This window comes from Poecilia reticulata, linkage group LG19 (assembly GCF_000633615.1).
Source record: "Poecilia reticulata strain Guanapo linkage group LG19, Guppy_female_1.0+MT, whole genome shotgun sequence".
NCBI lineage: Eukaryota > Metazoa > Chordata > Actinopteri > Cyprinodontiformes > Poeciliidae > Poecilia > Poecilia reticulata.
In genome coordinates this window covers 19,196,873-19,208,472 of record NC_024349.1, presented here as the reverse complement: position 1 = coordinate 19,208,472, position 11,600 = coordinate 19,196,873, and the positions used below count along the sequence as shown (strand labels likewise).

General features: G+C 40.5%; 1 protein-coding gene across 1 annotated transcript in view; it reads right to left on the bottom strand.

Moving 5' to 3' along the window:
• The window catches only part of grid1b (glutamate receptor, ionotropic, delta 1b), a 457,252-nt gene that overhangs the window by 131,271 nt on the left and 314,381 nt on the right, over positions 1 to 11,600 (bottom strand). Inside the window, exon 3 of the mRNA XM_008437664.2 lies at positions 7,182 to 7,387. Coding sequence (XP_008435886.1) covers positions 7,182 to 7,387 — 206 coding nt within the window. The remainder of the gene's footprint in view (positions 1 to 7,181; positions 7,388 to 11,600) is intronic.

Below are 11,600 nucleotides of genomic sequence, written 5' to 3'. Positions count from 1 at the left end.
TTTTTTTCATTTACCTCGAAGTTAGCATGGCTAATTTCGCTTAAAAACATTGCAATTTGCCATATGAAAATAGCACATTGCTATTAACTGTAGATTTCAGTTTACAATGGCCAAAGTGAAGGCAGTGGTCAGAGGCCGTTCTTCAATAAACAAGTWAAAAGAAGGAGAAGTTTTGTTATTTTGCTATCCAGCTGGTGAAAAATTGAAAACTCAGGGTGAGGACAGCACACAGATTGTTCGCAATTAATCACCAAATTGTTTTGGTCTCYATTTCATTTTATACCAAGGGTGGTCCAGACAGTTAAGAGCTTTGTCACATTATTATTTCTTAAGGCATAAAAAATGAAAAATTGCCCCACGAAAATTCTGATTTGTGAGAACCATCAATCTGAGCTGTCACAAGTGTGAAGTTTGCATTTCCATGAAATAGGAGGATGGACAAGAGAGGAAACCCTGAAGAAAATGAAAATGAACATTACAAAAGGAGTTTATAAAGGAGAGAAGAGGAGAGAGAAGTGTGGAGAGGGAAGGGAGATGGGAGAAAAACCCATCAAAGCCAGCCAGGAAACGTGGAATGAGATTATGACTGGAGTTTGAGGAGATGTGGAATGGTACGGGAGGAAGCAGAGAGTCTGATGACAGAAATACTCTCGCCAACACGGTAAAGTGTGAAGACACCCGACCACGCGTGTATCTGTGTGTGTTTGTGTCTGGTGTTAATTTCCCAGTGTGGATTCACACACACGCACACGCACACACACACACACACACACACACACTTAATAATGATTCACACAGTCATTGACAGCTGACTGTGTTTCACGTAGAGGCGCCAACACAGAGACAAACAGGTGGAAGTGCCTAAACGCTTCACAAGCARTTTTACTGGGTGAAAGTACAGGTTGGACTCTAACCTGTAAATAATGACACTTTAATGCAAAGTTGGCACTTTTAATGGATTCAATACAGATTTTAGAGCAACTTTGCATTAAAAGTGTCATTATTTACCGAATGACACTTCATGGCAACAGTCATAAGACTCCATCATGTTCATGACAGATGTTATATCATGTTCATGACAGATGTTATATCATGTTTATGACAGTGATATGTCAGTCTTATGCACGTCAAATAAAGTGTTACCAGAAAAAGAAATAAATAGTTGAAATACATTAATTTAAGATAAATTAATGTATTAAAATATTCGAGGCTTTGAGGATGTGTTTTTGTTTATAAAATATGTCAGGCTCCAGTAGCTTTTATTCAACAGTGAATGGACAGGAAATAGCGAGGAGAGAAAGCGGGAAAACATGCAAAACAGAAGCAAAGTATTACCGAGTGCAACAAAGGTCTGCGCTCTTTTAAATAGTCGACAGTAAACAATGACTCAGATGACTGCTTGCGCGCTAGACGCATTATTACTTCGTTTTGTGGTTTGGCAAATATCAACACTGCATCAACATGATCTCTGTTGAAAAGCGAACATATTTTAAGATGGTATGTTTAATAAAATTGAAATGTATGAAAGTCGTCTCTGGAGTCAAAAAGGGGAATCGACCCTGAATGGCTCTGAGTTAAGAACAAACCAAGAGTGCGTTTGTGTCGTCATGGTGATCAAGATAAAGTTTAGATCTATAACCCGACCACGGTTGGAATTTTTTGGCCTAATCTAAACTCTAATGAAGACGCTGCAGGTAGCTACCAGTGTGTGTGCGTGTAGGCGTGTGTGTGTGTGCGTGTGTGTGCGTGTGTGTGTGTGTGTGCGCGTGTGCGCGTGAGTTTATGGGTGTGAAACCTTGCCAAAGCTTTTAACAGGTTTCCATGACATCACTAAGGAGTGGAACTTTCATTGAGCCTGATCTCACCCTCCCACGCCTGACATGTCCTGGTGCTAATGAATGTCTCAACTTGGAAACACACACACACAGGCGCACACACAAGTCGATTGTTTCTGTGCTACAGCCTCCCACTCTGTGGTAGACACTTGCATTCAGGGCATTAACACTATTAGAGAAGGTGTGTGTGCTAAGAGCATCTATGTGCGCACACAGACGCAATGTTGGCAGTGTTGGGCTAAAGATTTTACTCGTCCGAAGGTGAAATRAAAAAGACTCCACCGACATTCATTCATTAAAATAAATGTACTTCAAAATAGATCTCCAATTCACAAATGGTCTRCTTTGGGTTTGTGATATTTCTGATTCATGAAACAATTGTACCAACATGACAGCATCACTGAATAAACAAACCTAGTTGGTGCAACATTAAATTGAGAGCAATGCAGTGTGGCTAATGCTAATGTCAGAATTTATATAAAATAAARYTTGCCAATTTGTCAAGTAATGACCATTTGGCAAATTGGTGAACAGGGATAGAGTCAAGGGCGGTTCTTCCAAGACCAAGACCAACAGCAGCAAATTACTAAACCAAAACTATTTGGTATCCAACTAATTATTGCCATCATTTTAATATTACTAATATTCAGATTATTAAATGCAGCTACACAGACCTTTGGAGCAGATGCCATATTGGCCTAAAGATTTTTTTTGTGGTTGAGTGCCTCGTTGCCTCTTCACCTGACTTCTAAAGACAGACAGCAGAAGGAGTGAACCATTATATCCAGATTTGCATGAAGACACAGGCGTAGAAGCAAAAAAAAAAAAAATAATAATAATAATCTTCCATCTGAGGTGGTAGATACAACATTTGAGTTGTGATAGGAAAGTAAAGGTGGGTTTCTGAACCCTAAATGTCTCACACTGCTCAGCTGGCGGTTGCTCTTCCTCTTCCTTCCTGTCTTTAATCTGGACTTTAAGTCGGTTTTGTGTACTCATGTGTTTGAGATGGGACATTTTGGTAAGATTAGTGTTACTGATGAGCTTCACGTAGATTAACGTTGACCTTTATTAGGTAATATATTAATTCTAGCTGTTGGTTGACATGCTATTAGTTGCATGCCCGCTAAAGCAAATATATTGAATTATGTAAGGCGAGAATGATTTCCATCTTTAATGCAATAAATTATTTCCCACCAACAGCAACACTTTAATGCTATTCAGCATGAGCTTACAAGTCTTTCTTTTCCATAATTGAATTATTACAAACGAAGGTTCCGTGTCATCTTGGGGTTTTAAAGCCAAAACCTGATCCATTTCGGGCCTAGCTTAGCGACAACACCTTTAACGAGGTGCTGACTGTTCCAAAGCAAACGGAGGGCAACACGAACATTTATTCATGAGTTTCTTCATTTGGATAAGGCAGCCGCCAGAGTTCTCCTTTGTTTTCYAGTGMAGTGTTGTTTAACAACCCTGTGATGGAAGTGGATTCCGAGAAATGGTACAGCTGGACAAAAGTTAGAGAATGGTGACCAATCATTACGGTTGGAGTGTACTCGCTGGAAGTTTTAAAGTGAGTTTTGACAATGTCTTCTTGCTCAAATCACTCATCAATGAAGCAAACAAGCCCTGATTTCTGGGGCTCTGAGTGAACAAAGGGCATCTGGGGTTGCAGGAACACTTTACTGTTCCTTTGTACATCACAGTTGCTCAAATTACCTTCCCATAATGCTGTGCATTATGGGAAGGTATGTTGGTTACCAGGCTTTTATACAGCCTCAGAGGAGAGTCTTATTCTTGTTACTTTTTTCTTTCTTCGGAGGAAAAAAAAAGCAATGGGAGGCTCTTTTTTTTTCAAAGGATTCCTGCTTTCTGATTAGGTTCTCACCTGTGACCCTAATTCTTCTCCTCTGTAGAGTCAGGTCAGTGAAACTCTTCACACTTCCAAGCTGATCATTAAAAAAAAAAAACAGTGCTGAGGCAACTTTAGAAGAAACCCATACTGCTACATTCAGAAATAACGCAAATAATGTCTGCAGCAGCACTTTTGTTCCAGTGATTATGCCTAGGAGTGACATATGTTCAAGTCCAAAAAGTTGAAACTGTTCAGCGGGGGGGGGGGGTTCTCGGTTGATTTTTACCCAGAAAGCACATTAGCAAAAACCGTTAGTGAAACAGTCACTGGGACTGACTAGTATACTGTATATTTCATTGAGGGGAAACCTGGAATGCGGCGTTCATAACAAACATGTGTGTTCATCTGCTCTACCGCTAGCAAACAACCATACTGATTAAATAACATAAAAGTCAAGCAGTTCCCTAAAAGTCCAACAGATGGCAGCAATGCRYCATGCAAAACAAAAYACCCACAGTTTACAGGACACACCTCCTGCTAAAGAGCCCCCTGGTGGTTGAAGAAAAATCCACATATAAACCGGAAAATAMAATATATGAAAAAAAATCTAAATGCTCTCTGGTATTRTTCAGGGGACCAAATGTGGCGGCGGGCCGSRTCCGACCCGCGGGCCGTAGTTTGGGGACCACTGCTTTACATCAACATAGTCCTGACTCTGGTCCTGATCCAGGAGRCTTCAGAATCCTCTTTGGAAGCAAAAAACTCTTAGTACTACTCTCTCATATCATAGTTTAGTAGTTTTCCAACGATGCTTCATTTCCTTGAAGTTTGCTGATGAGCAAATCATTTCAGACATGTTGACGTCTGGACTTTGCCTGGATCTTTGCCTCAAACATCTCCTCCTACAGCTGCTGTTTCTGCTACACATTTCCAAACCGTCACTCYGTCTTCGCCATGCTGGACAGCGGGTGTGAGCTKTTGTTGCCGTTAGCTGTGACTGGTTGTCCTTCAGCATTGTCATGCGCATAATAAGTCAGACTCGCTTTATAGACAGCAGACGTTAAAGCAAAGTGCGGTGCATCAGCCATCAGCTAATCTTGGTAACAGAAGAGTGTGGGCAATATCAACTCAATTCTTTATTTATTCTAAGCAAAAACTGCCATAGAGAACATAAGTTAGCTAAATGTAAAGTGGAAAACAAGGCAGCAATGTAACATGTCATCCAACGAAGCACCTGTACAGGAACACCTGGATTTCAGCCTGTGTTTTGTTCATACATTTATACAGATCATTCATATTTTAATAGAAATAAGCGCCCGTCAACATGCCAGAGTTAAACATCTCCTCCTACAGTTTGCTCGCCCACAATGCAGTACTCTGAGACTCCTACAAAACAGCGTAAATAATTAAAAGCTGCACACTTCGGTTTGATCCACAGACAGAAGTTCCACTGAAAAATGAAACGGGTCATAAATGTTGAGCAAAACACAGCAGCTCATTTGCAAAAGCTTCTGGAAAGGTGTCTGTGGCAAAACCAGCTCCATCTGTCACTGCAGGTGGCCCCCTCATACACACACGCACGCAAACACACACCAGCTCACGCACGCAAACAGGCACACTAACTGGGCAGGTGAACAAATGATTACTGATCCGAGATGTGCAAAGCAGAAAAAACATGGACGGATATGCTAGACAAACAGCAATTTTTCATGCACGCTCTCTTGATCTCCTTAAACACTCATTTATTCCCTGCTGAGAGTTTCTCTTCCCACTACAAGCACTCACTTTTGGTTTATTAATGTACCTTGTTGTGGATCTTGCACTCTTGTTTCCCTCTTATGGATCTCTTCCATGCTTGTTCCTTTAAAATACCCTAAGTTCCGTTTTCAGGCTGCTCCCACTAAAAACTCATTGTTGCTTTTATAAATGTCAGGACAAAAACAAGAAAAAACAAAAAATATATATATAAATATTTCACTAAATGCATTACTATGAGTTCAAGTGAAAAAGTAACACTGCCTAGACATATTACAAATAGTGTTTGATTTATTTTATTTTTTTTCTTTTGGAATACCAATTAATTCACAGAACCATTTATTTAATGATGTTCTCCATTTAAATTTTGGCAATGTTAGTCCTACAGAGAAATCAAATTTTGGCTCTTTTTCCTAAAGAGAACCTGTTTGCCTCACATTCTCTTACACACGGGCTCACTTTACCTTTTAATCTCTGTTTTTCCATATTTTCTCCGCTACAGTTTATACCCTAAATACTTTATTTCATCACTTCTTAATATTTTGTGAAATTATTGCATAAGAACATGATTTTGATCACAAAAAAGATATTACCAAAAACATGAAATGACTCAGAAACAAACACTCGCCTAATGTTGCAAGCAGTGTTCGATACAAATAGCAAAAATTAGAATTTTATTTTAAAAGTCGTTTCATTTTCTGCATTCTCCATCATTTTGGGGACTTATTAATTTAACTGATCATTGTGTGCTAATGTACACAAACAGCAGGGGTCAGTTGGAGGAGCAGTGGTATTTGCATCATGTTCTTAGATTATTATAACAAATGAAAAGATCATAAACAAATCTGCTGCAGAACAGCAGCGGTGTTAGAAAACGACAGCAGCCCTGTTCTGGTGCCCGTGTGGCTCTATTTTCCACTCACCCTTTTGTCTCTCCCTACTTAATGTTTAATGTTCGTTCCACGAACAGGACGGATTGTTTCCGCCTGCAGACATGCATGCAGCACGTTTGACCGCTTGACGGAGGATTGCTGGTGCATCGCTGAGCTAGAATTGGAAGGGACACTGCAAGCTGAGGGGGCGCTGCTTCGGAGATGTGACAGATACTGATTAGCTCATGTGTATTCACACTGTCCTGTCGTATCTGTTATGTTCCCACAAAACGCTGCAGCGCAACATTTTTGACACTTTTCCAATATAACAAAACACCCAGGAAACATTTTCTGTGGATGCTGATGAAAAAACTCAAATGGCAACTCCTCCATGGATCACTCGCACCAGCAAAGTGGGTTTCATCATCTTGCGATGTCATTCATCATGTGGGTACGGATGAATGTTTTCACCGTTCAGCTCAAAATGCTGYGAAATATTTGTTTTTGACATATTTATCYCGGTTCAATTCATAAGAAACGTAATAAATCTTCCTTTTGTTTGCTYCTGATCAGTTCCATTTATGTCGACGCGCAAAAACGTATTGTTGTTTTCCATTTTGCATGTGGACGCTGTCAAACGCATACAAGAACACAAGGTTGCACATTCCAACTTCGTGAACTCTGTGCTGTTAACGCRCTAGCATAACAGGAACAGGAAGTACCGGAAACATTCTGTCCACTCACACGTTCAGCTCATTTGAATCCATGCAAAATGGAGACGGACATGTTTGTAGCGTGAGCAACCATCAACTTGTCCTCAAGAACACAGCGTCCTTTTAAAGAAAACAAAAGTGGAAGACCGACCTGCTGGATGAACGTGTGCGCCCCCTGCGGGCTGAGCAGAAGGATGGCTCTGCGTAACGTGTCCCGGTACCGATTCAGCTCCTCCGTCCTCATGGTGGTGAACAGGTTGGTGAAGACTTTGCTGATGTTCCTGTCCACCCTCTGCAACGCAACGTCAACGCCCTGACGGGACGTCTGATCAAGGAAGCCCTGCAGGCCGCGGATATCTGGGGAGACGACAAAGAGTCGAGCAAATGAGAATGTCTTTAGAAGTGTCAATAAACRGCACAAAGAGAGAATAAAGGCAGTAAGCAGCTTTTCTTATTATTTTTTTTTTCTTAACAATTATAAACGCTTCTCTGCACACATTCATCCTGACCCCAAACACCAACTTTATAGGGAACATTTTACGGTGAACATGAGATGTAAAAAAAAAAAAAATCAATATCAATATCAAAAACTTATGAGCCCAGAAAGCTGTTCATATCTCAAGACAATCTTTACATTCACATTTTAAAACTTAACATGGGTGCATGATAAAGGTCTTGGCCCTGTCATAGAAACCAATATCCTCTATACACACATAACTGAAAATAAAAACATACATTGCAGAAGATCTTTCCTGCCAGCAGCCATCATGACCTTCAATAAGTCTTTGTGAAGAATCGAAAAGAATGAGTTGCAACAACTTTTGATTTCACTGTGGGATTAATAAAGTATTTCTGAACTGACTTTGAATTTGAATAAGATTTCTGTGGCAAAGTTTGGAATAGTCAACCCAACATGAAGATGACCAGCATCTCTCTACCGGCATTTCTTCAAACCCAGCCATCATTAGCCATCAACCCGCTGAAATGGTGACAACCGACCACAATCCATGTGACAGCAGTTTTATGAATTAGCAGCATTTATTGAAATGACTGTGACTCATTAAACCGGCCCACAGCCAGCGAGAAAACAGAYGACTCGAAGAAAAACCGACTCGTACAAAGGTGGCTCTTGTTTTTGTAGCTATTGAAGGTGACTGAACCTCTGAGAAAGCATTGGCTCAATCTCTGCACCATCTGCRTCTGAACATGACAGCATCGCTTCTTCTTTTTTTCTTTTTTTTATTTGAGGCATCTTTCAAACTCTTTCTCAGATACGTTTCTTTCTCTTTCTGCTCATAAAATGGCAGCTGAGCTGGTTTCTGTACCGTTGGAGAAGCTGACAGGTTGTTTGGCCTGAATATCTCTCACTTTTTGTAGCCTCCCTCCATCTTTCTTAGTCTATTAGCACTGACAGCCAGCTTGTTCCGAGCGCCCACCGCCGCACTATACTCCTGAAACCTTTTTTTTATTTTCATTTTTCACCTGGGCCATTTCATCTACCGTGCTCCCCCACCCCCCGGCCCCTTCGCCACATCTCCGGCCCGACAATAACCACCATTTCTGTTCTCCCTTAAATTTTCTTTCCATCGATCCAACTGTCACTCAAAGCCTGCCTCCCACTCCTTCCCAGAAAATCGGCAGGGACGTTTACTCCCGCAGAACAAACGAGAAACTGTTTTATGAAATTTGAAAGTCAGCCCTGTGATTCACCCTTCCCCGCTGATTACAAAGGCAATACCTGAAGGCAGGCCCCGTGGAAAAGCAATATTTTATCTAACTTTAGAACTTTTTTTTATCTCTTATCCAATAAGCGGTTCAACATTCTATAAAAACAAACAAAAAAAAACCCTTTGCCCTCTTATGGGAAGAAATAACCCAAAAGAAGGCATGAAATTTTTCCACTCCTTCAAAATTACGTTTTTCTGAACTCGGCGGCAACACATTGAAAGGTAAAGTGCTCAGTGGAATCGGCTAGGTGGCGTTGGCATCCACAGCCTAAATCAACATACTGCAACTAATTCAGCACTCAGAGTTTCTGTCTTCACTCCCCCGCCCCCCCAAAAAAAAAATTCTGTTGAAAAGAGAGAAAGGAAAAAAAAAATCTGCCCTTTTCTTGAGCTCAAGCACTTGAACACCACAAGTAGAAGCAATTTAAAGAGCTGCTGCTCGCCAGCGACAGTTCAATTTCTCCTCAGCCACTTTGAGCAAGGCACCGTGGGGGGTGGGGGGGTGGGGGTGGACGCGCTGCTCTCTCAGCAGAAATGCCAACACTTATCTCTGCTCATCAGCGTCACGCTGACCTCTCCCCGCTGAAGACCCGGAGCAGGTGAACCTTCGGCCAAGAGATTCAATTTGGATTCACACGACACGACTGTTGTCTTTCACGTACAGTGCAAATACCTTAAAGGCCAGCGATGCCTAATATTTGCATCATGTCCRGACGCGGCAAACATTGCTGATATTTGCAAGCCCTGCAGAAGGAATGTCGATAAATTTTTCARCATGAATTTTTATCAGGCGGGAATCCTTGCCAGCTGAGGTTGGCAGGCCCTCGGGCTTTAAGAGACGAGAAGAAAAAAATAAAAAATCTTGGAAATATGTCTTTCCTGAAATTATTTCATCAAATAAATATTCACAGAAGAGACTAAATAGCGTTTTTTTGTTGCTGTTTTCTGACCAAATTTTAATTGTTAGAATTCTAACAACTATCCTTGCAACATGACAAATAAGCAGCTGTTTGTGTTTCTCTGGCACAAAATCAGATGAAATCAATGGCTGCCTGGACAGAGACTAAAATTACACACACGGTCATTAATCTCCAAGGGTGAAAACAACCTTAACTTGTTGCAGAGCAAAGGTTTGCTGCAGACCGAACATCCACAAATGTACTCCTTTTCAGCTKATTTTTTTATTTTTTCTACATGTAAATTATTTAAATGGACATTTTGATGCAGAAACTGAAAATGCTTGGGATGAAACACTTCTCAGTTGGAAAAAAACTATCTTTATAYATCTATWAAAAAAAMMCCACAAAATCAATCAAGACAATTATTATTTCATTTCTAGGAACACTTCTGGGATGTTGAAACCAACATATATCTATTGATATTTTAACAGTTTTATGGGTTCCATCAATAGATTCTGGCACAACCGGCCCTTTAAGAAAATTCAGATTTTTGATATGGTCCAAAAAGAAAAATGAGTTTGACGCCTCTGCATTTATGGCCTAAATGCATCATATCAGAATCTGCTGGATAAGAGTAGCTATTTTTCCTTTTCTAATAAATACTTGGTTGAGGTTTAAAAAAAAAAAAACAACTAAAAAAAACAAACAGCCGGTGACATCAAGAAAAGCGATGGCAACAATCCCTTTTACTGTGATGCCAAATATATTAAGATCTGCAGCGGAATGTGTCTACTTGCTAGCCAAGCTCATAGATCAACAGACCGTGGGGGGAAGATCTCGTTAATTAACTGTACGGATGTGAAAATACTGGAAGGAACAAAGTGGGGGCAGAGAGAGATGAGACAACAGAAGAAACGCGGAGAATGAAAGGATGAAAAGAACGAGTGGTGGGTGTATTAGGAGGGATAATTGAGCCTTCTTATCCTCACAGGCGATGACAGGTGTGACATTTTAGCTTTGGAAAGCCTCTCTGTATTGGATATCCATGGAACACACACAGGAAATCATTTCTCCGTCTGCTGCTTCCACTTCTGCAGTACCTGAGGACTTATTTTAAAATGAAACATCTCTTGACTTCAGTTTATTTCCAACATTCATCTACTATAAAAATGCAGGGAGCTTTTCGCCTGTYGTGGTTCCACTGCTTAACCAGAACTGGAGCYACACACAGTTTTCACCTGGTTTAAAGTTGAACGCCGTGGTTTTCCACATCCGGAGAGCGAGTTTGGTGTCATGTTACACCACCTAAAGTTTCTCTTTACACTCACTGGTGACTTTGCCAATAACACCATGGTGTTCAAAGTCAGTCCTGAAGGGAGGTTATCCTGTTACAGATGTCCRTCTGGTTCAGCAAACTGAATGATATAATCTGTGGTAGAGTCACCTAATTGAATAATGAATCATTTTGTAACAGAAATGTGTGTTTTTGACTGTTTGCATGGATTTTTGATCAGTATTGACCAGTAAAAGAGCCGCTTACACACAGAGATTTACTTATTTAAAAATTATGATAGTGATTATTTTCAGCTTCAGAAACCAGAAGTCAACACATTATGTCAGTCACACTGACCTACTTTAAACTCTGTGAAGGGTCGATATTAAAATACTAAAAACACACACAAATGCAATCACAGGAAGGTTTGGCGGGTTGGGTGGGGGGCGGGGGGTAATATGAAAATGTTGGGCTAACAACGAAGGAAAGAATGGAAAAATGACTTGAGTAATCATTGTTATCAGTTATTCCATGCGTCATTCCCTTTTTTTGTACATAATTTAGCCTAATGACTAATTTCCTTTGACTTCTTTGTAAGTGTGGATTAGTCGTGTTGTTAGAAATATTTGATGTAAATGTCGTTTCAACAGCTGCATTAGAAAAACTTTTTT